Genomic DNA, 24,986 nt, shown 5'->3' with positions numbered 1-24,986 from the left:
ATAAATAATAATAATAATAATAATAATAATAATAATAATAATAATTTGCCAAAATAAAGCATCAGGCATGTTTTGTCTTGTACAGTACCATTTTCTCTTAAAAAAAAACTATCCCTGTCAAAACAAGCATTTGTCAAAAAAAAGAACATAAATATTACCTTCCATGCTCCCAAAATTAGGCATTTGTCATGTTTATGTACTGTATAATGCAAATATACATAGAAAAGTTTTCACCTCTCCAATTGATATTACTGTCCATGTTGCACACAATGCAACAATAAAACAACAAACTTAGAAATCTGATCATGTCAGCTAGATTGAGATCTTAAGCTTCCACATACTTCTGGTCTCAGATTCCACCAAACCCCCCTCCCCCCCCCCCCCCCCCCCCCACCGCTTCTGTAGTGGTCTGGGGCTGAAACTGAATTGTTTTGCCATTGCATCATTTTTCTGGGAGAATCACTTCAATGTGTGCCCTTCTCTGATTATTTAGTCTTCCATAGAAATATACACCTAACAGGCATATAAGGAACACACTGACAACTGAGAGATGAGATTAACCACATGAAAAGACCTTCATGGGTTGATGCTTTGAGCAGGGAGAAGGAAATAACTTACACAAGGGGAGTAAGTGCACTGTCTGCAGCTTTGATTTGACAAACTAAGAGGTATTTAGCGGTTCCCTTAAGATGCTTTAGGCATTGTTCTGACTTCACAATGATGAAATGCCAAACAAAATGATGAAAAGATTTAGACATACGAACCGACACAGGCCACAACTTGTGATAATAATAGTGTTAAGCCTTGTTCCAAATGGTCACACCCATTCAGGAAGCCATTCCATAAACATGTGAAGCATTCATGAACTAATGATTAATGCATCTTCAAGACCATTTGCAGAGGAAGAGTTAAATTGGCCGACACAGTAAAAATTACAAAAGATGGCAAGCTAAAACTTCCAAGTCCCTAAAAATTATACAGTGTCTGTGAATTTTTACACTTTTACAGGAAATTCCAAATTATTATTAGTTTTTATAATCCTATAGTTTCTATAGTTCCATATTCTATATGGTACTTGGCACCGGTGGTCTCCAACATATTCAGACATAGGGAAGTAGGCTTGCTGTTTTGTACAGAATGCATTCCAATGTGCACACTATCCATACTAAATAGTATGCAAGATTAGAATAAGCTTGTCCCAAAACAAAGTAAGTTGAAATGTGTATGCCAAAAGTTCCATAATGTCTACTATTTTCAGTAGATTTCCAAAGTGTGGATGGATCCATGCACACTCTGCTGATATTTCCTACATCCCTTTCACTTTGGAAGGGATTTGGCTCAGAACACGAATAAAAAGAACTACAAGCATGGATGTAAATGAGACTGACGGTTCAGTAGAGATGACCTGAAAGGGGTTTTGGGTTATTAATGATCCAAAACTAACCTGAGGGAAAAATATAAATGTAATGTTATGTGTTCTTTACCATTGTATATTCTGTCCTAACAGAAAATCTGTCGTCTAATCTTTTTTTTTTTTTGTAAGCCTGTATTCTACACACACAAATATATAAACACATACACATAGCTACTGTGGCTATAGCTAACACATTCACTGTGTATAGAAATGCAGACAATTATATAAATTAATTTAATTTAAGAAATCAAAAAACTGTTCATTATGTCATTTTGAAAATATATTTTTTTCTTTTTTATTAACATTGTTTTATATCGATTAACAGACGAAACTAGCGTCACATTATTGTCCCATAAACATACTGTATGCTCGCTCTCTTTCTCCCTCGCCTCTCTCTCTCTCTCTCTCTCTCTCTCTCTCCCTCACACACACACACACACACACACACACACACACACTTGTGTGGCAGTGGAAATGTGAGAAATATAGTCTCTAACTCCAAGCGACTGTAGCGGCAGCACCATCAGCAGCTTGTGAATGGTCCCCGCCTCTCCGGGGAGTTTCCTCCACGGGGAACTTTTACTTTATGTGCAGCACCTGTTGTGTCGCCAGTCGGCCGCCTGCGCTCGCCAAACCCTCGGAGCCACCTCTAGACATTCATTTCCTTCAGAAAGTTGGAGGCGCAACGCTACAAGTGCCATTTTGCCCAGAGACGCTCGCTATGTGTTGGGTTACTCGAATGGACTATCAGTGTTTGCAAGGGAAAGTCGAACACATTGCAAACAGACAAATGCATGTTGCGCGTCTCAGCAAATCTTGATTTACAGCACGTTTCCAACTGTCCTCCAGAACACTCGTGTTTAGGCGAACAGGTGTGCGCACACTAAAAGTTAACTGCTATTAATGCTTAACTTTGCGCAGATGCTCCTCGGGAAACTTTCCACAGAGAAGTTTTCGCGGTAGAAACTCTGACCGATCAGGATTATGTGGACTTTACTTTACGCGTGCCTCTTACAGATGTGTCCAAAGTTGGATACGCGTCTCACGAGCAATATTTCTGCATGGTGATTGAAACAACACATGCTAAGTGCCTATAAGCACCGACAGCCACCATTTATCCAAATGATTCCATTGCTTCTCTTGACTCTTATATCGTCTCTTCATCAGCATGAGTCGGTGGCGGAATCGAGTCACATCAGTAAGATTCACTACGCCAGCACTAAACAGCAGAATGGTAAGTTTAAATAGTCAATGCATGATCTTTTTCTCTTGGATTGTGGGGCGCTTTGCAACTAAATGCATTGAGTTTACCTCTGCAATGGCAAGTCTTTTTAACATTTATTCCTCAAAACAAAGTAATAAATTTGTTGTAAAGTCCAAAAAGTAACTAGTGAGATAAAAAATAAAAAAAAAGTTTATCTCTCATATTTATTTTACAAGTTCCTGTGAGGTACCAGTGACACTGGAAGACATACTAGCAACTATTGGGAATGGTTAGTACCAAAGAATAAGTACGGCTACCTACGACCAACCAAGTGACTACTTGATTGAATACTAGTCATTGTTGAAATAAGTAATAGCACTAGTACCCAATAAATAATTGGTGAAATAGAAAAATATATCAGTGACTATCAGAGTACTTATTATTAATGCAAGGAATAGTATTTAGTAGAATAGATAACAGAAACAGAAATAGGATTTAAAGGAATTAAATGATTATACAGCTTGCCATAATGGCTACAGTTTAAGAGGTTCACACAGCAGTATGCTTGATAGAAAGTTGAAGTTACCTTTGGCTTTCATGTCTATGAAATGCACATCTGTATGTGTATTTAAGAGAAAAAAAATCTCTGTGTAACCGGGTCCCCTGGGAAGGGATCTCTCTCAGATCGCAGAAAGACTCCATTCATGAAGCTTGAGGTGCCCCGGGGCCATGTAATTTGCTTTCCTCTGATTCCCACCAAAACTCACAGGTGAACTTAAAAAAAAAAATCATAATGATAAATAAAATCAAGCAAAAGTTTCCATTTAACTTTGGAAACTATACAAAATTCCATTTAGCTCTGAAGATATAAGCTCAGTGTTGTAAAGCAGGCGTTGGTGGGGACAGGCAAACTGTCGCCCATTGCGCACCATTAACAAAATGTAAACTACTACTTGTGTTGACTTAGGCGAGGGAGCGCCCCTTACTGTGTCAGGGGTGAAGCAGAGTGGAAACATCTTGCTTCTCTGGGCCCACTATCAGAGCTTTCATTGTGTTATAAATCTTTCTCTAAACTGTGGAACATGCAGAACATGTCTACTGGAAAGCAATGTTTATATGAAAAATATCATTTGTTTTCTGTTAGGAAGCCAATGAACTTGAAATCCTTCTAGTTCCATGTCATATTTTTTTTTAAAGTAACTTCTGTATAAATTGAGTCCCAAAAGACTAAAAACCTTTGTCTAATAAAGGCAGGCTTAATTGAATTGGCACGTCTGATGCAGTGCTTGTCTAGTCCTCTCGGGTCAGAGTTGTGAGCCAAGGAAGACCCTTGTGATTGCTATTTGATAGGGGTCTTTGGCCATGACACCACCTTTATTCCACAATGGCTTAAGAATAGAGGTGAATTGGTAGTGTGCTCTGCCAAGTGTCTCTGAACGGAGAGTCTTGTTCTCTGGCTATCTTTAATTGCCATAACAGTAGATGCTCTGTCACAGCCATCTCTGGTTGGTGTTGATTGAGGCAGTTCTTCACCGCTGATCCGAGGCTGGTTTTATTTAGCAGCTGCAGTGTGAGGTTAAGGTCAGATTAAAAAGATACTTGACCTCAAATAAGGTTAACCTGAAAAAAAAAAAAATTATATTTTGGTTTTCATACAAATTGATATGAATAGGTGTATTCAGTTGATGAAGGGTGGTGAACGATGTCTTTCTTAGTGGCTCAAATGGCAAGTCTGCAGTGACTTTACCTTGAAATGCTGATTCATTAAATCATTATAAGTAACCATGCTGAAGGTTTTAGAAACCAATATAGATTTTAGGCTTACGTTCAGGAAGGTTATATTCTGGAATTATTATCTGTATTATTGTTTTTTTTTTCTTCTTCTTTTTTTACATTTTATTTTAATATTGAATGTTGAACTTATATTTTTTTTTCATTGGTTTTGTTTTCTTTTAGACAATGTTTTAATCTAGTTTACGTTATTTGCACTGACTTGTTTTTTTTAAGTACCTTGCCTTTTTAGATAGCATTTTAAGTAATTTTTTTTCTTCACATATTCAATATGAACAGCTCTTAATGTGGTTTGTCAGGTCAGAGGACATAATTAAATGTGTACATTTTTAGTGTGTTATCTGACTGATTAGCTGTTCCTTCATGTTAAATAAACAGCCCTATAGTTACACCTGTTCAAGCACTATGGAGCTTTGAATCAGAGAACATGATCTGAATAGTTGTCTCCTCCTCTTAAAATCCCAATTTATTTTCATATTCTAACTTCTGAAAAAGCTTATGCATAATGTTTGCCATTATTTTATACCAGTGGTTTTCAAACTTTCTGAAGAGTGAACCTATTTTTTTTATATTTTTAATATGATGCAACCTGTGCACACATACTACAGAGAGACAGATAGATAGATTGATCAAGAGATCGCTATCTCTGCTTCTGATATTAGTGAGGGTGCTTTAGCCTTCATGCACATCTATTTTGACACATCATATTCTGTCCAGTCCATTGTTATGATTATCAATTTTTCAGTCATTGCGATTTCGAGAGAGAATCACCCATTTAAATGCGGCTGTCACTGCCGACCCTTTGCAGTATATACTCCACCTTGGTCCTCTAGGAGCATGAAAAGCAAAATTTTTATTCAAATTCTGAATGGACTATATATAGCCAAGATGGCACTTCCTTAATGATTGCTGAGAAAAGCTATCACTAAATTCCGACCATTGCAATCTCAGAAAATTCCATTATAATCAATGAAGCTCTCTACACTGCACAATTAATGTGGTCGCACTTTATTTTACAGTCCTGTTCCACATGTACTTACTATGTAGTTATTATAGTAATTACAATAACTACCCTGTATGTAATAACTAGGTACTAACCCTCATGGCCGCGGGAAGCGGGGGTGCTGGGGGTGCTGCAGCACCCCCTAGTGACGAGAGGGAGATAAAAAAAATGTATGCCTATTAAAATATTTTGCACAATTTATAAATTCCTTATGAATATTTTAGAAAATGATTTTGAAACACGTGGGCTATTACGTATATTTTGGATTTTAATTTCATATTTTGAGGCCTAATCAACACAGGTTCGGAAGTTACGTTGTCAACGTCAGGCAGGCAGGTTTGGTCGCCGAGTAACGAGGTTTCCCGCTCGTTCCATGCAGAATACATCCATCTTTATATAATACAGCGCACCTCGACATTTGGACACCTGTAACCAGGGCACCCCGCCTGCATGTAGCTCAGGTAAGAGTATGGTGCTGCCGCGCTTGTAACATTTATTTTTTTGGCAACAAATGTGGGATCAGCTTTGACTAGCCAAGCAATTTAAGTAGTACACTATAGTATTTTTGTAAGGTGGTGGGGATGGAGATGGAGAGTATTATTTCGTTCGTGTGTTCTTTGCGTAATGGTTGTGGAGAACTGTTAAATAACGTTTAAATAGTCTGAGATTATTTCCTTGTGGTTTGTGTAAAAAGGTTGGAGATGGAGACAGAAAGCTTTATACTGTGCCTGTGTTCTTTGCGTAATGGATGTGGAGAACTGTTCAATAAACAAATTGCTTAAATAGTCAGAGATTATTTCCTTGTGGTGTGCGTAAAAAGATTTTGGAGTTAATAGAGTTGCGTGTGACATAAACGTGACATAAACGTGCAGTGACTCAAGCCAGCTGACCAAATCGATTGCATTGTTTTAGCGTTATTGTGAAGTTTGATTAATATTATATTTTGTTGTAATATTATTTGTTGTATCTAAATATGTTGCATGTATGTATAGGCTATCTGAAATTGTAATGAAAGTAATTATTTCGTTTTCTTTCGATTATTAAACTATTATTTCTGATTCTGCTTCTGCTTCAGATTAATAACGCATTGCGCATATCTGAGAACTGATCTCTGTGTGTTTCAGACCCTGGCTGGCTGTGCACTGAAGTGTATATGACAATAAAGTGGTAAATCTCAATGTATTAATTTTTAAAATGTATTTTAAATAGGCCTATAGGCTCATAGGTTTTTTGTCAAAAAAAAAATAAAAAAAAATTCACAGCACCCCCTGTTCAAAATCACTTCCCGCGGCCCTGCTAACCCTGAACCTACCCCTAAACCAAACCCTACCCCATGTAGTTACCTTGTATTACCAGAACTTTCTTAGATAAATACACTGTAAGTACACTATAAGTACATGTAAGTAAATGATGTAAATGTACTGTAAAATAAAGTGCAACCATTAATGTCTTATTTACATTGCGTCTAAACGCTGTTCATTATAATTTTTGCGAGCTGCCAGAACTCAGGACTGAACAAAAACTCTGGTGTTTGGAGTTGTGGGTGCATTGTAACTAACTGAAATGCCTCTGGCAACTGCATTCCAGAAATAAACATATATGTCTGTGATTGGCTACAGTGTTCAATGCTGCAAAAACACAGCAAACACAAATACCTGCAGTGAGGTGGCAGCTGCTGCTTACTTTTGTTTTGTTGTTTGTTTATTTTGTTACTAAAGTTAAGTTTGTGGGTTCCCATTTCCTTCTTATCTGTGATATATACATGAATACATTTTCCTTAAATCACCCTGGCGACCTACTTTTTAAGTCACGAAGGTCGTGACCTAGGATTTGAAAGCCACTGTTTTAGACTTGAGTGTGAAATGATGTATAGCCATGTAATTGACATCAAATTTTGAATATTATCAGCATTAACTAGATGACATTGAAGCAAAGAATCATTCAGAACCCAGACACTAAACTGGTGAGGAGTTGTTCATTAACCCTTGTTGCAACATTGTCCTACCCTAATAATGACAAATCTACACTTGCACCATGGTCATTTAGCTGTTCCCATCATTAGTTGTGTCCATAAAGCCAGTTCAACAGCAGTGGAGTGGCTTCAGAAAGCAGCTGGAGTTTTCTAATGGTGCCAGATTATCCGCTATTAATCCATTGTAACCCCTCTGACATCTCAGGCAGAGACGTGTGAGAGTCTGCCTCGATATTAACCGAATGCCTCGCGAGGCTCTGCATTACTGGATTACTCTGTTAGGAATGGGGTTAATGTGGTGCACCAGCTAACTGGGAAATGCAGTGCGCCACACATATCCGACAGTTAAGTGGTGGGTGTGTAACTCACCATCAACACTTCACTATGCAGTTAAGAGTTTAAATCTAGTTATTAACATGCATTTTTCATGGTATTTCATGAACATCATGCAGGTTAAAGGGATAGATAGCCCAGAAATGAAATTTCTGATGTTATTTACTCACCCTCACACAGTGTTAATGTAGTATCATCGAGATACTATTGCAGTTTTTAATAATATTTAGAATGTTTATATTTTAATAATTTAAATGATGTTTTTACTTGCATAGCATGGGCAAAAACTGTTAAATTGTTACTTTTGACTTGTGGAGAAATTGATGACTTTTGAATTTGAAGCCACTTGCTCAATCCATTCCTCAAAGGAGAGCAACATACTGTAGGAATTACCTTTGTTGTAAAAGCTTCGGAGGAAGGTGGTTCCCAGAACTCGGAGACTGTGTGACAGCTGGCAGTGTTCTTGCTTGGCAAAGCTCTACATTACCAGCCTGTTGTGCTAAGTAGTTTCCATAGCATTTCAAGTTTATTTTACGATTGTGGATTGTGCATACACTGTGGGTAGCCTAAACTAAAAGGATTTTCAATACCCAGTAGTCTAATGAATAGAAAACAAGCTTTTTGGTAACTCAAACACACACACACACCTAAAACAAATGACTCCCTGTTAAAGTAAAAGTTTACCCCAGTCCTTTTTCACCAAGCCCTTCTGGCTGTAATACTGTAGGCACTGGAGTTTGCTGTCAGTCGACACGCTGTACCCTGCCAATTCCCCAGTTTCAAAATCTCAATGGGGAGCATGCTTTTTCACTGAAACCTTTAAGACTTAAGGAGGAAAGCTCTGGAAAGCAGAAGAGAATATTTATTCAGTACTATGCAGTTTGTTAAAAGTGAAGACTTCTTTGTAACCGGCCTAAAATAGAAGATTGCACAGTTGAGGTGTCAATGTTCTTGCTGTCAGCACACTTGAAAGGCAGTGCGACAGATTTGGCTAGTAAGCAAGTCAATGCTTGTCTGATGTTTGTATTGATGGACAGAGCGTGTACATTCCTAACCCAAACAGTGCTACAATAAAAAGGTTTAGCAGCAGGGCCATGTAGTTCCTCTGTAGAAATGGGTCATAGCTTTGTTGGTTTTTTTTTTTTTCCTGTAATTTTATGGCCTTTCTGTCTTCTGTGCTGGCTACACCTGTGCCATCATCAATCTAATATCCATTATCCTATGAATTATATGTTCTCTTGTTTCAGTTAAAAATGAGGTCAAGAAATCCATTGCTTGTGCACTGAAATGGTGAAGATCTCTTCTTCACTGAGGAGAAAGGGCACTGCTTTGCCCTTAGAATCAGACCTAACTTGGCAGATGCTTGCATGTAAAACAATTTAAGGTGCTTTAAATTTGAAGTTTGTGAATTCCCTGAGAAACGAACCTATGACTTGAGTGTTGCTAATGCTGTGCTCTACCAGAGAGTAAAACTGTTTTATTAAATATTTATCTAATTACAGATAGGAGACATTTAGTTCAGTCCTTCAATTTTAAGGCTGAAAAATAGGAGTCAGATTTTAAAGACTGTAATTGTGGTACATAGCTGCTTCCTCCTGTCTGCTTGCCTCTCATTTTTGATGATTTATGCAGTGATAAGAAATAACGTCTAGGAGTTCTTAATGCCGCCTTGGCCCCAGGCAAGTCTACTTATAATGCTAAGCCCAGATTTAACTTTCAAAAGCAGTATATCTCAAACTGCACTGACAACAAATACAATAATGTAGAGTTATGGCTACAGTCAAATGTGCATAACCGCAAATAGGTTTCCTGTTTTTAATCTGAATCTAGTTGTTGTTTTTTCTCCAGACAGGAAGTTTACACTAAATTAGCATATTACAATTATTTCTGAGGGATGAGGTGACATGCTTTTGCTATCACAGGGTTAGGTGTATTAAAATAGACAGCATTTATTTTAAATTGTATTATAAAATATATATATATATACAGTGGGGATCGAAAGTTTGGGCACCCCTTGCAGAATCTGTGAAAATATGAGTAATTTTCAAAAAATAAGAGAGATCATACTAAATGCATGTTATTTTTTATTTAGTACTGTCCTGAGTAGGATATTTTACATAAAAGATATTAACATTTAGTCCACAAGACAAAAAAACTGCTGAAATTATTAAAATAACCCCACTCAAAAGTTTGGGAACCCTTGGTTCTTAATACTGTGTTCTGTTACCTGATGATCCACGACTGTCTTTCTGTTTTGTGATGGTTGTGCATGAGTCCCTTGTTTGTTCTGAACAGTTAAACTGAGCAGCGTTCTTCAGAAAAATATTTAAGGTCCTGCGGAATCTTCAGTTTTCCAGCATCTTTGCATATTTGAACCCTTTCCAGCAGTGACTGTATGATTTTGAGATACATCTTTTCAGACTGAGGACATTTGAGGGACTCAAACACAACTATTTAAAAAGATTCAAACATTCACTGATGTTCCAGAAGGAAACAAAATGCATTAAGAGCTGGGGGGTGAAAACTTTTGGAATTTGAAGATCAAGGTAAATTGTACTTAATTTGTGTACCGGGAAACATACAAGTATCCTCTGTTGCTTACGAAGGGCAGAACTAAATGGAAAAAAAATATATTTCAACAAAATAAGAAAAATTTGGCCATCTTCATCGTGTTCAAAAGTTTTCACCCCCCAGCTCTTAATGCATCTTGTTTCCTTCTGGAACATCAGTGAATGTTTGAATCATTTTAAATAGTTGTGTTTGAGTCCCTCAAATGTCCTCAGTCTGAAAAGATGCATCTCAAAATCGTACAGTCACTGCTGGAAAGGGTTCAAATATGCAAAGATGCTGGAAAACTGAAGAATCTGCAGGACTTTAAAGATTTTTCTGAAGAACGCTGCTCAGTTTAACTGTTCAGAACAAACAAGGGACTCATGCACAACCATCACAAAACAGAAAGACAGTCGTGGATCATCAGGTAACAGCACACAGTATTAAGAACCAAGGGTTCCCAAACTTTTGAGTGGGGTTATTTTAATAATTTCAGCATTTATTTTGTCTTGTGGACTAAATGTTAATATCTTTTATGTACAATATCTTACTCAGGACAGTACTAAATAAAATATAACATGCATTTAGTATGATCTCTCTTATTTTTTGAAAATTACTCGCATTTTCACAGAACCTGCAAGGGGTGCCCAAACTTTCGATCCCCACTGTATATATATTATATTACTGTTTTACTGTATTTTTGATCAAATAAATGCAGTCTTGGGTGAGCACGAGCCTTCTTTTAAAAACATGAAGTTAAAGAACATACCTACCCTAAACTTTTGAATTTCTCTGAAAATTATTCTTTAAAGAGCCAAGTTCCAGCACTGACGCTGACAATGACATTATTGCTCATCTGGACTTGTCTAGACTGGAAGAGCTGAAAATTACAGCCTCAGGTCCTGCTAATGCCTGTCAATCACTCGCTGACAGCAACACTTCCTCAAGCATTTACTCATCCCTCACTTTGACTCTTTGCTCCCTTTCTTTATTCATCCTACCCACTACCCTTAGACAGTTTGAAGATGGATGTATGTGCACTTTTTAATAAAGAGCCGAGCAACCCTTAACCTCTGCTAGAGACTTAATGCAGAAACTATTAAAAGAACTAGTGTAATGATAAAGTTATCTTCTAATATTTTACAGTGTAATGAATGATAAGTGATTTGTGGGCAATGCTTTTTAAGTTAGACTGGGTTCAGTTGCTCCTACCCAAAACTTGGCACCTGCGGTCAGTTAATCCTGTGTGCTGAAACAAGCAGATAACCTGTAACTGTTTGTGAGGGCTAGTGCTCTGCCAGAACAGATAATTCTCTTAAGCATAAGCTGTCTGTGGATATTGCCTGTTTTCAGAGCAAACTGAATTCCAAAGGCCTTAGACTTTTGGCAGCAGGTAAATGTGATGACTTGACCTTGGTTCCTATCTCTTCAAGGCATGTCTATGCCTTGGCAGATGTCAACACTCGCTGTCAGAGAGGTATTTTGGACATGCCCCCCTTCCTTTTTAGTCCTCACTTATCTTGTTTGGTCTCTATCTACCTGTTTATGTGTGTCTAAGTAGATAATAAAATGTATAATAAAAAATAAAAATATATATAACATATACTAAAATATAATAAAACCAACTCACTATTTAAAAAATATATATATATATGTTTTTGGTGTAACCAGAATTCATACAAAATCTGTTTCAAAATATCTTTCTCTGAAAAATGTTTAATGATCTTATGCAACGAGCCTGTTATGGATATTATTAACGGAGGAAGAAAAAAACATGGCTTTAGATTGCATTAACATCCTGCCATTGTTTTATACAACATAACTTGCATCTGGAAGATTAATTATTTTGGGTGTTTTCTTGGCTTTAGCATGGTAATTATTACTCAAGTGGCAAGTCCAAAGTCTTTTGTAGAGTTTTACCAATATTCAGTCTTGTCAGCTTTGCAAACCTGCCTCTTTGACAGCAAAGTCTGAAATTCACTCATTAAAGCATGTTTATCACTGGGGAAGGGGATCATTGGATGATCATCAACCCACACACCAAGAAACACTCTATTAGCCAAATGATATGCCATTATGACTGGCGTGTTGGTGCCATGGATTTGAAATGAGGAAATATTTTGCTGTCAACACCACACCACTGTGGTGACATGACTTCTGTAAGGCTTTCTCAGAAGGTCTCCGCTAACCCCGGCTACTGTTTATGCGCAAGGGAGGCTGAGAATGCTCAGTCCTCCACTTTGAATGGTGTGGAAAAATGCCCTGTGGCAACTGAGGATTCACTGAAGCCAGACTATAAGTTTTCATTTTCATGTTAACAGTTGACCTGTTTTAGAGAAATGGCATTACTGACAGAAACTTTCGGATTATGCAGTTCTATCAGAGATTTGACCTGGTGGGAACTGCACATGGTCATACAGTTGTAAAGGCGAACAAGGTTCAAGTCTACAGTAGTTTCCGATACCACCCGTCTTCTTTCTATAATTTCCTGTTTCCTCTATTAGTCTCTGTCTAACCTGGTGTCATTAGAAATCGTAACAATTCCTAAACCTAACCATGAAGCCTTAGCCTAAACCGACCCCTAAACCTAATGATTGTAATTTAAAATAATTCAAATTAAAGGGTTGCATGTTTTTGTCCAGTCCAAGTCATATACTATCACATGTGATATGCAATTTATTGTACAAATTATATCATGTTTAAATTTACATTTATGGGTTTTATAGGCACTTGTGTTGCCAGTCTATTTAATAGGTTTGTACACTTCTTGGAAGCAAATCCATAACTTTGGTGTTGCAGAAGTGGTTCTCAACTTTAAAATTAAGGCCCCAATGTCCATAACAATATGCAAACATTTCCAGGTGTTTCCACACAAATTAATGAATAATGTTTATATATATATATATATATATATATATATATATATATATATATATATATATATATATATATATATATAATATTATTATTATTATTATTATTTTGTTTTTGTTGTAAACACGGTTTCTACCTGATTTAATATTTTTTGTTTTATTTTAAAAGATTTAACAAGTCTAGAAATCAAACTTAAAATTAGACCACCTCACATTTAAAATTTTCAAGACCATGTGGAAAAAAAAGTGAATTAATTTTTTTTTTCTCTCTTGTTTTAGTTTTCAGTCTTATTTTAATGTGCGTCTTATTTCCAATCATTTTAAGTTTCTTATAAGTTTGCTGCCGCCTCCTAGTGGGCCCCGTCCCCTGCCTATAGCACCCACTGTGTGAAAAAGATTCACCTGAATAACTAATTTTGTGTACCATGGGAAAGAAAAATTTAGAAAAATAAAAGGCAAAGTAAATGACAAAAGCGTGGTCTTTTATTTTTTCCCTCTATGATTTAACTGTGTATTTGGTTCATAATTGCTCATGCAGAACTTCAGATTTCTCTGAAACTGTAATCGGATGTGTTAGAATGTGGCTTCCAACAGCTTCATCGTTATTCTGTCAGCAGTATGATGTTCACTGTTGAAATATGGACGATATGTTATTTGAAATCAAGGGGGAAAAAAGTAGCAGCACACCTGTCGTGGTACTCGCTAGCTGAGCACCAGTGCCCCCATGCCGGACAGATTGCATTATGTTTCCTTGCACATGCTGCAATTTGATATACGACAGTGTGCCAGTCACACACCCTAGTGTGTAACTCAATCGCACATAGTATTTGGAGAATGTCTGGCTTTTTGCCGGAGCACAAATAAGTTCTCCGCGCACACACTTACACAGATGCTGGTGTCAGGCGTGGCACTTTGGTTTTCCCTGGAGACTGGAGATCTATTTCCCAGCCTACAGATGGAGGAACAGCAGCAGCCTGGCTGTCAGCTAAGATGGACTCCTGTTGTGATTTATAGCTGTCAAATGCATGGCTAGATTCAAGAAGATTCGCTTGGACTGCCACTGAATCTTTTAATATATTGTCTTTGTAGGGCCGTACGTATGATGACGTGTACATACACAGACTTTTTAGCCACTTTGAATGACTCTCACTGAGGTTTCCTCTGCCTGCTGTCTTTTCTCATCTGATAAAGCTACATAATCAGTCACTCTGGATTAACGATGCTGATTACACATTTAGAAGCCCATTAATTTAGTGTCCAATCCCTAATGGGCTGTTAAATTCTCACTGGCTTGTGACATAGTAGGACTGCAGCACTGATAAGTGGAATGCATGCTGATACTGATAAAAAAAAGAAGAAGAAAAAAGATGGCTTCCATGAGCTTATCCACTGAATCAAACCCTGAGGGTTAGTCAGTGTGTATTTATAACAGACTATGCTTTTTATTTTTTCAGTCCATCTCTGTATCTTGGTGTTGATATATTTTATGGCTAATGGGGTGGGGGGGTGATCAAAATGGTGTATTAGAACTACTGAGGTGAAAAAAGGTGGGATAAATCGGGCTTAAAGCACCGAAGGTGAAGTTGTCTCACCCCCCTCGCATTGGACATCTGTTCAAATGCCTCTCATTAGCTCCTCGGAATGACAGCACTAACTCAAACCGGAAGCCCCACCGGCTAATGAGATGCCAGGCAATGCTTTCATTCATCTCTGTGCCACTGCTCAGTACGTGTGCATGTTTCACAATGCATCAGTCAACAATTTAAGGGGCCATCTCTGTTCCCACACCTTTGGCAGTAATGGGATTCAACTGTTAAAGTGACTTCTTTCAGATAATTTGGCAAAGTTGTGTGAATCCATTTTTACTGCAATGCATCTGTGCTCACTTCTTAACTAAACCACCTGGTTTATGTGCCCATACTTGCAGAAACCAGGTGCAGTAACAGTTTTGTGCAGTTTTTTTCATCATGGATGGTTTGGTGTGTTTTTCATATTTCAAACAGTCCATGCAGGATGCTTTTGAGAAATAAGGGCATTGTGAAGAATGTCTTGGAAAAAAAAAAAACCTTACACAGGTAATCAGAAAGTGAAGAACATCTGACTTTAATGCATGGCCCCTTTCACTTGATTGAGATGGATGAACACGATCAAGATAGGACTAAAGAGATTACGTGGAGATTTAAAGCAATCATTGGATGATCTGGATTGCTGCTTTCTAATGTGAACAATTAAAACACCTGGGCTTGTACTGTATGTATAGAACTAAGATTTGAACAGCCTCAGCCTTATTAGTAAGTATTGACTAAAATGTTGTGAAGTATGGACTCAAATGGTTTTTATCTAAAATGCTCACACAAGCATTTTTTTTTTGAAAACGTGTATTGTGTTACCACAATTTAAGTGTTTTTCAAACTATGTGTTGGAAACCAAAAAATTAGCATTTTTCCTTTTGTCTTGTTTTCTGTTATCCTGATGTTTTTACCGTTTAATTTGGGTGTTTTGGGAATCTATCAGTCACACTTGACTCAGCATTTGTTGTGTTATCTGTCACCACTAACAGCAAGCATCTGACAGATCAAGGCACTCTTATGCTAAATGGTGTCTGTAGGATGTTAAAATGCAATCAGACACAAAGTGTTTAAGTTATTTATTTAAAACCTTTTATATGTTTTTCTGAAGCAGCAGATTCAGGAAAACATTAGTTAAAAGCGAATCCAAGCTTTTAATCTGTCCTTAGCTATGTAATGAGTCTTAAATAATTTTCCTTTGGTCCAATGTGCACATTAGGCGAACTTTTATGTGCTATACATAATGATCTACATAAGTTGCATCTGTGTGGAGAAAAAAATAAACTTCAGTTTAATAAAAATCACCCCTCAAATGTACTTTGTAGCCTCCATCCACCAAGACAAGTTCAGCTAGTTCATTGTAAACGTCTGGACCATCTTCCCATGGTATGTGTACATGCTAGAGCAAGCAGTGAATGTGAACGCTGCGTGTCTACATGTGTGTTTTAGTGTACGTTTAACCATTATTTGAGTCTGTTTGTGAAATGCTATTAGCAAGAGTGACTGATCCTCCCTCATGAAACGGGATGCTTATTTTGGTGACTGTATTTAGTAAAGTATTTAACTATTTAAGAACGGTGACGCATTTGCATCACTGGGGATTTAATGGTTTATTTGTTTATCTGCCTAGATATGCATTTATTTTCTTTGGCTCCATATCTGATGTTAAACAAGCCAATAGCTTATACACCAACAGCTGGACATTGCATGTCTTAACGTGATGTTACTAAATAGTAAGTGAGGCATTAAAAGCCCAGATCTATATCTTGGCTGTTTACCAGATAAATACTTATGTTTTGTCACTTCATACACTGTACTGTCGTTATGCTCATTTCTTCATCTAAAAAAAAAAAAAAAAAAAAAACATTCCAAAATGTCTGTCATTCCCAGACAATTTATTTATTTATTTTAAATTGGGATGTGCACATTTTTAAAGGGATGACAATTCTTTCTTCAACATTCTTCTGAGGAGCCCAAAATAATTTATTCTTAATATTGCTGGTAACCATATACTGTTTTGGTTAACATTTGCTTGAATTATATGGGCAAAAATAAAAATATTTTTGCACCACAGGAGAAAAATGTTTCGAATGACATGAGGGTGAGTAAATGACAGATTTTTTGTTTTTCTTGAACTATTCTTTTAAAGGAGTCCTGTATAATTATGGTCCACCAGTTGGAATCAGGCACATTTCTTAGAGGCTGTTCACACAGAACATTCTTGTCTTCAAAGACAGCTGGTGTACGTGGAACAGACTGTAGGGTCTTATACAGAAGCTTTTCCTTTATCAAAACTTTTAAGTGAATTTAAAATGTGCTTTGAGATGGACTGTGTTATAGGGGAGAGATGCATTACTATAGTAAAACTTGGGAGAGCTCATTCACACACACACACGCGAGCACACACACACACACACACACACACACACACACGTAGCACCCAAAATCACAAAGGGGATTACAAAGAGCCCTGCAGCCATTACTCAAGAGAACCAGCACAGCTGTGGCAGAAAAAAGAAAAAAAAAAACCTTCAAGAGAAGATGTCTTGTGTCTGAGTTTTGTGTTGGGCCCAGATACAGATGTACCTGTCTGTGTGTCTATGAGAGGGTGAGATAAAGATTCAGTGGAAAGGTGAGTTTTGCTCTTAATACCGGCAAGACATGGAATTCGTTTATTGTAGCAGCTGGTGTGTCGTCTCTTGCCAGCAATTTCTGCTATTATATGAAAGTTTATCCTCAGAAGATTTTTACTCTGGCAGGTCAGAATGAGATTAGAAGGGGTTTGAGACATTAATGTGGCCACCCACCCTGATGAGAATGGTTTCCCGACTAAGCATGGAGCTGGTTTGTGTGATGAGAACTCAGAAGCTGACACATGGGCCCTTAATTAGCTCAGTCGTTTATGGACTAGTACAACTGTTGGATACTAATGCCATTTTCAGACTTGTATGTTTTTCATGTTCCAAAACTGGGACTAAATTGCAAATATTCAATTCAATATTGATGCATACTTAATTTTGAGTATGGATTAAGGTTACCCACAGATTTTATAGACTTCTCCAAAGATCCATCAGGTATGTTAATAGTTAAAGGCAATATTGCAAATCCATAGGGATATTTGTTGGTTTGGAATGCATGATCAACAAAAACGGATCTTTCCTTGATGTCTCTGTCGGATTGTTTTATAGTGGATTCCATTATTCAAAGATAACCATAGTATAACCATTGTCATATTCAAATAACGGAGTTTCCACAGTAATGTTTTGTATGTTTCTGTTCTTCACAGAAATCTTTAGAGATGTAAATAGAAAGTACGTGTTTTGGCATAACATAGACCTTGATTTGTTATAAAAATTTCCTCTTCCAATTTCTAAAGTTGAATTCATCCAAAATGTTAATGGACAGTAAAACAAAAATTTTCAAAAGCACCAATAAAAGGAACATTTCCCTTTATAAGGAAGCCAGCGGTTAAACAGCCTACATTTTATGAGAAAACCCAATGGCTACCTGTCATAGATACCCTATTCGTCTGATTGTTGACTGTCTTCTGGTATTTCACAGATGATGTCATGTCTAATTCAAGGCCCTTCTGGTCAGAGATAAGTTACAGAGAACCAAAGCCGTGTCTATGTAAACAGAGCGCTGTGGTGAAAGTAAGCATGAGCCAGGCAGTACACCAGACGTCCATTAGAGAATAAAACGCACACGTGTTTTGCTTAATTGAAGACCTCACCAAATTGTTAAAGGATGTGGTCTGTATACAACACGAGCAAGCCTTGTGCGTGTTTCCAGAATCGCAAACACAAGTATGCAGCAGCTGACAAGTCGGAAGAGTTTAATTCAAGCTCCTTTCACACTCACAAATAGACACGCTTTGTTTGAGAAAAGCCTAAAATATATCCTAGCCTTGTTTGGTCTTAGTGTTGTTGGCTAGTTTAATAGGGATGTTTGTATTCTTGCATCTTCCCTTTATATAAAATCATTAAACTAACGAAAAATGTTTGAATCCATGTCACAAAAAAAAAAAAGGTCAGTCTAATTTGGTTTTGTTTTGGAAGACAATTATTTTTGCTTTTTCTTTGGTTGCCACAAGTGGTACACATTTTTAAAAGGGGTAGTTCATCTAAAAATTTAAATCGTCATCAATTACTCACCTTCATGTCGTTCCAAACCTGTGGTGTTCTGCATTTTGAAAAATCTCTTTTTATTTTATTTATGAAAGGTAATGGGATCCAATGTCGATTGGACTCCATTGATCTTCAGAATGTCTTTTGTGTTCATAGCAGAAAGTCATACAGGTTTGGAATGACATAAGGGAGACTTTTAATGCTTGGCAAAATAACAATAACATTGCTCATTACTATGTACTTATCAAAATTTTTTAATTATTCCACAATAAATTAATTATTTTAGGCTATAAAAACAAATCTACAAAGAACAGAGGTGAACAGTGGACCACCGTAATGGTTGTGGGAATCTACATGACTTACAGTGTGTCTCATTTCAACATGCTTTTATTTCCCCAGTTGTTGGCTGTTAATTTTAGATCTGGCATGAAGCGTGAGTAAAGTGAACTTGAAGAAATAATGTTCTTCCCTGATGATACTTGATCTGATAATAATTTTAACAGTGACGAGCTTAAGCTCACAGTCAGCCGTTCAGCAGCATAAACCACATGAAGTGAGACATTAGAAAAAGCTTGTGAAGAGAGACAGAGGGAACAGTCATGCTAACTTCAGAATCAAATTTCCTGTCGGGCAAGTGCTTCCCAAACTCATTCATACACACACTTATATACACCCACCCACCAAGTGCGTTAGTTTGGTGTTGACATTTGGCCATACGATAGCATGTGCGGACGTTACAGAGCTCTCTGAGAGAACGTGTTAATGGATGAGCCTCATTCTGTGAGCTGTGGAGAGGGAAGGTTTTGGTGGCCTGTTAGGATCTTAATCGGGTCTTGGTGAAGTTCTAGGATTCTGTTACTCCGCATGTGATGACACAACAGCAACCTTATGCTCACACAGCGTTTATAGGGATTTAGCTTAGCCAAGCTTCACTTGACCTTGCTCTTTACCGCAATTTATTTGTAAAAAAAATAAAGAAGTAAATAAATATCACACAAATGTACAGGATTGTAAGGGTTGCTAGGAAAAACGACTTTTAAAAGGACTGTTTACTTGTCCAAAACTGTTCTAAAACTGTATGATTTTCTTTAGTCTCTGGAACGCAGGGAAGTTTAGCTGAATGTTCGCTGCTCTTTTCCTTACAATGAAAATAAATAGTATCCAGGAGCTGGAGGATTGCAAAACGTAGCTTACATGTAGTTAATGTGATGTCTGCTATATTCCAAGTCTTCTGAAGCTTTGTCAAATAGCTTTGTCAGAAGCTTTGTGGTCAGTGGAAGAATTGTGGTCATTCTGTTACGGACACACACACACACACACACACACACTCACCTGAAATGTTGTGAATCAGTTCTATTAAATGTCTCTGTGTACTTTATATATTTACATACTTTTTGTAAAGCATTTGAGTTTGACACACGAAAATAACTTAAACCAGCATGAAGATAAATAAATTAGAATGAATCTATGAAATCTGAATTTCCATTTTTACGTGAACTGTCCCTTTATAAAGTCCAACAGCACTGTGAAAAGACCATGCAATATCTTTGTTGAATTTAGCAAAACAATACCATTATTGGAAGGATTTGTTAATGTTTCTTTTATACACACATGTATGGATGTGCCAGTGAGTGTCAAGGTGTCAGTTGAGGTTTGTGAGCCCTGTTGAAGAAAGAACGTATGTGTCTGCTACCAGTGTCATGGAGTTAAGTCACAAGGTCAATGGGAAATATGAAGCCTATTGATAGTTTTGACTGAAACCTTGACGTTTTGCTGCTTATTGCAGGTTTGCAGACGGATGAAGAAATATATTGAGAAAAAGGTTTGCCACTTAAGTGATGCTAAATGGCCAACAGCAGCCTAAAAATTCAGTGAGTCAAAGTCTCCATATGGAGTATCAGCGTGGCAGATAGAACCATTCCAAATAAGTCAATGCTTTTGAAGCCAAATTAATATTTTTTAATGGTATGATAAATTCCCATGATGTGTTCCCCTCATTTGTATCTCCCCCACTACTCTCCTTTTCTATCCTTTTCCCTTCTTCTCCTTGCTGCCCAACTGTAAACCTTAAAGCAATAAATATGAAAAAGCCAGAACTGGAATTTACAGCACCTGTAGTTAGTGCTGCAAACCCTTAACCATGAGCAGATGTAGGAGCAACTTAAATGCAGGGGGGTAAAATCGGCATGCACAGTGGGGGAAATTGTAAGTGTGGGGTATAGTTTTACCAGCCGGCTGCAGTCAGCTCCCGACATGTTGGGGATTAAAACACAGTCAGCGTTCAAACAAGTCCCTTGGAATCAGAAACATTAGCACGTTATGTTGTTAAATGCTGTTACCGGCACCAGCGTCGATCTCCAGCATGAACTTTCTTGAGTGAAATAAATACGGACATCAAGGCCTTCTGCCAGACAAATTTGCAACAAGAGGTTTCGAAAGCGTGTTTAAGAGCTCGATTGATTGTAATGCTCTCTTACACTGCAGTTTCTGAACCTCAAACATATAAAAACCTGATCAGAGTAGACTGAGAAAGGCAATAGGCCAGAGTTTTAGTTTCAGTGCAATAAGCCGTCGAAAAGTAACATTTTCCTCACTGCATTTCTCTTTGATTGAAGCTTAAATGTTTAGTGTGCTTTCCTAAATGTGCTCTGTCAAATTAGATGAATAGTTTACCCAAAATGTCAACACAATTCTGTTATCATTTACCTGCATTTCGTTCCAAACCTTTATGGCTTTCTTTCTTCTCATTTTGTCTTTATAATGAAAGTCAGTGGTGTCCGATGTTGTATGGAACTCGGTGTTCTTCAAATATATATATTTTTGTATCCCTTCAAGTCTGTTATAATTTAAGTAGTAGTAAACATATTTATGATGTAATGCATCATTAAAAAATTTTTTGACATTATGTTGAGGTTGTTTGGGGTCACTTTGTGTTAAAGAGTAATGTGTTCTTGTTTGTCTCTGTTTTTGTTTGTATTTAGACACTAGCCCACATCCAGACGCACATGCTCGCCTATGTCTGTGCCGTCTTTGTTTCTACCGCTTTCAGGTTAATATTTAAACTCCAGACTCAGTCGGAGGTCTAACATGTGAACAAGGCACAATGGTAACACTGTTAGCCCTTATTTATTCATGCTCAGCTTCCTACCTTAATCAGTGTAGCGCTCTCCTCAGGAGAAGAGGGAAAAAGAGAAGTGGGTCAAGGAAAAGTCATGTTTGAGGTAATGCACCCAAGGGGCCAGCCTCTGATCATTATATGACATTATTTAACCCAGAGAGGAGGTCATCTCCAAGTACAGACACAGAACCTCTCTCAATCCCTACCAAACCTAAATTTCAAAAATCAAACAAGGAAGTTTTAGTGTCAAGGCTGAAGTTGAGTCTCTTAATGACAAACCTTGATTTGGTCAGTGAACATGAGACATTACTGTATTTGTGCACTTGAGTTTTTGAAGCATTTTCCTGCACTTACATGTTTGTATTTAAGCTGTGAACCTACAGATATCCCTTCCACTTACTGTTTAACATTTATTTATTTAATTATTATTATTATTACATTTTTTGCCATTAAATTATGTACAGGTTGTTTCTCAGAGGCATGCGGGGGTGTGTAATTACCTTGTTCTGTTTTAAGAGCTCATTCGTTAAACCGCATGTAAAACTCACTGTTCCTTGTTTAATTATCAGTCAAAATATGAACAACAGCCGTTTATGACTCTTAGGACAGTAGTCTTATCAGCACCATTTTAAATAGTTTTTTGAGGTTGTAGATACTGAAGGTTATTAAATCCAAGGTTGCACAAATTATATTGGTTCTTTTTTGATAATGACTGTGAATACAAATAGAATTTTCCCTGCACCTCAGAAAGTTAAATTTGAATTGGATTGACAGGAAGATTAATTTTACTGAGCTTGAATTAAGTGCAGTCACACGTGGAGGGTTTTCAAGTTTAGCAACAAAACAAACAATTAGATCATTCAAGATCAGTCAAGAGTTCTTAAAAGAACCATTTTACACTGTGTAGAACCTTTTGTACAATAGAAAGGTTCTATAGATGTTACAGATTCTTAATGGAGTCATAAATGGCAATAAAGAACCTTTATTTTAAGAGTGTGTATGTAGAAGCCATTTGTCACCCACAAACTTAAAAAATACAGGAACATTTTAAATCTAGGAAATGAAGTGTACATGATTGCCTGTTTTGGAATTATTATTCTATAATAATTGCTGTTAATAGTGTTAATCCTCTGTTTGATTATGTCTTTAATTGATTTTTCCATACAGTCACCATTGATAAGCTACTACTAGATATATTGTAGGATCTTAATTTCTGTAAAGTTGCTTTGCAACGATTTATATCGTGAAAAGCACTATACAAATAAACTTGACTTCCGAATTTAATTGAAATTAAATTGGTGGAATTTGTTTATTTCTCCTGTTACATTAGCGTTTTGAGAACAGGAATGCACCTTATCCTTCCTTCCAAGAACAACTTACAGTCATATGGCATGACATAATTCCAGAAACCTAAGAGAATTATAAACATTAATGCAGAGCTTGACAAGAAGCTGTCAGTTAACTGGGCAAATGCTGTAACATGCTGAGGAAAGGCCCTTTCTTATTTCAAGGCACATCAAAGACCTTGGCAGCTGCAGCCGACTCCTGATCTGTTTATATAACGGAGTCCATAAAGGGTTTAGGCTTGTGCTGCAAACAGATCTGAGGTGTTCAACACTATTCTATGGGCCTTGGGCTCTTTTGTTTGGATTTGTTACTCATAAAATGCTCCTCAAATCTGGAGAGCATGAGCGATCTTGCTTTACCTCGCTAACACTGACAAGGTGTCTATTGTACATGGGCAATAGTTTGCAGGGCATGCCAGGTTTCTGCGTGTCAAGCTGTGGGGTACTTTTCGGATGTGCACGAAGTTTGTCTATTTGAAACTGACTTGTGTATTGTCTTTCACATCTCCCCAGAGAGCAGTTACTCATAACATGAGATACAGACATCAAAGTAGCCTCTGTCATGTTTACAGAGAGAAATTATATCAGTCGTCTCTTCTTTTTTCCACTCAAATTTTTTCCTCCTGCTTATTATAAACAAGTCACACAGAGACTTAGTCAGACATACTGGAATTTGATGTTCTTACCAGATTCTTTTTTTTTTTTTTTTATGATTTGACTTGACTTCACTTTATCTCTCTTTTCTTCAGATATGGTTGTCAGAGTGATCAAATTGCTGTGTCTTGTGGTTGCGGACACAACTCGGGTTAAAGCTGTTCCCCAGAACTTTTTAAAACCCCAGTGGTTCAGTCATTTCTCTTCCAGTGACTCCTGAAACATCATTCAGCATTAACTGCTTCTTGTGATGCGATCTGTCATCCAGACCATGGAGGGATAAGACATTCACCAATACAAAAAAAGACACAAAAACTCATATTAAATGACATTCTGTCATTTAATCATCCCAATGTTGTTCCAAACCTGTATGACTTTCTTTCTAAAAATACAAAAGATATTTGAGGATTTTTGTCTATACAGAGAAGGTCAACCTGTTTTGGACCTCCATTGTGCTAACAAGATAATAAGCACTTGCTGGAAAGGAAGCAATGACTCATTTTTTGAAAGCTTATCATCCATTGTGTATTGATATCTGTAAATACAGCACAGGAAAATGCTGGGGGATTTTTTTACTTTTGAAGGTGAATTGTTCCAGTGTTAAGTAATTCAGATACACCAGAAAGAGCATTACAGATCTGGTACCATCACTCTAACAGATCAAGATACCTATTGAAACTCAATGGGAGCTGTGTGAAAAAGTGTGAAAGTGTAGTGTAGTGTGAAAAATAATAATAATAAAATGTGTGTATTTCCCTTGGGTGGGCTCTGAATGTGACAGGCCTGTAAAAACCAGCACTGGTGTTGCATTTCATCAGCTGTCTGTTTGCATCAAACATCTTTTCTGAACCTAGTACAACAGGAAATGGTAGATTGCAATCCTCTTGCAGAATTCAATAACATTTTATTGGACAGGAAACAAGCATCCCTTCCTAAGAACTGTTTTTGCCTTGTTTGGAACCGTATTTTCAGGCTGGTTCTTTATTAGTTCTCTTTGCTGTGATGTAACTCTTGTGAAATGTTGGCTAAAGGG

At 37.2% G+C, this 24,986-nt stretch overlaps 1 protein-coding gene across 1 annotated transcript in view; it reads left to right on the top strand.

Moving 5' to 3' along the window:
• The first annotated feature begins 1,886 nt into the window (after positions 1 to 1,886).
• LOC113057766 (platelet-derived growth factor C-like) overlaps positions 1,887 to 24,986 on the top strand; it is a 50,256-nt gene continuing 27,156 nt past the window's right edge. The window contains exon 1 of the mRNA XM_026225277.1: positions 1,887 to 2,648. Coding sequence (XP_026081062.1) covers positions 2,495 to 2,648 — 154 coding nt within the window. The 5' untranslated portion in view covers positions 1,887 to 2,494. The remainder of the gene's footprint in view (positions 2,649 to 24,986) is intronic.

Source organism: Carassius auratus, chromosome 39 (assembly GCF_003368295.1).
Source record: "Carassius auratus strain Wakin chromosome 39, ASM336829v1, whole genome shotgun sequence".
In the NCBI taxonomy this organism is placed as follows: Eukaryota; Metazoa; Chordata; class Actinopteri; order Cypriniformes; family Cyprinidae; genus Carassius; species Carassius auratus.
The sequence above is the reverse complement of the archived record's forward strand: the minus strand, read 5'-3'. Positions and strand labels throughout refer to the sequence as shown.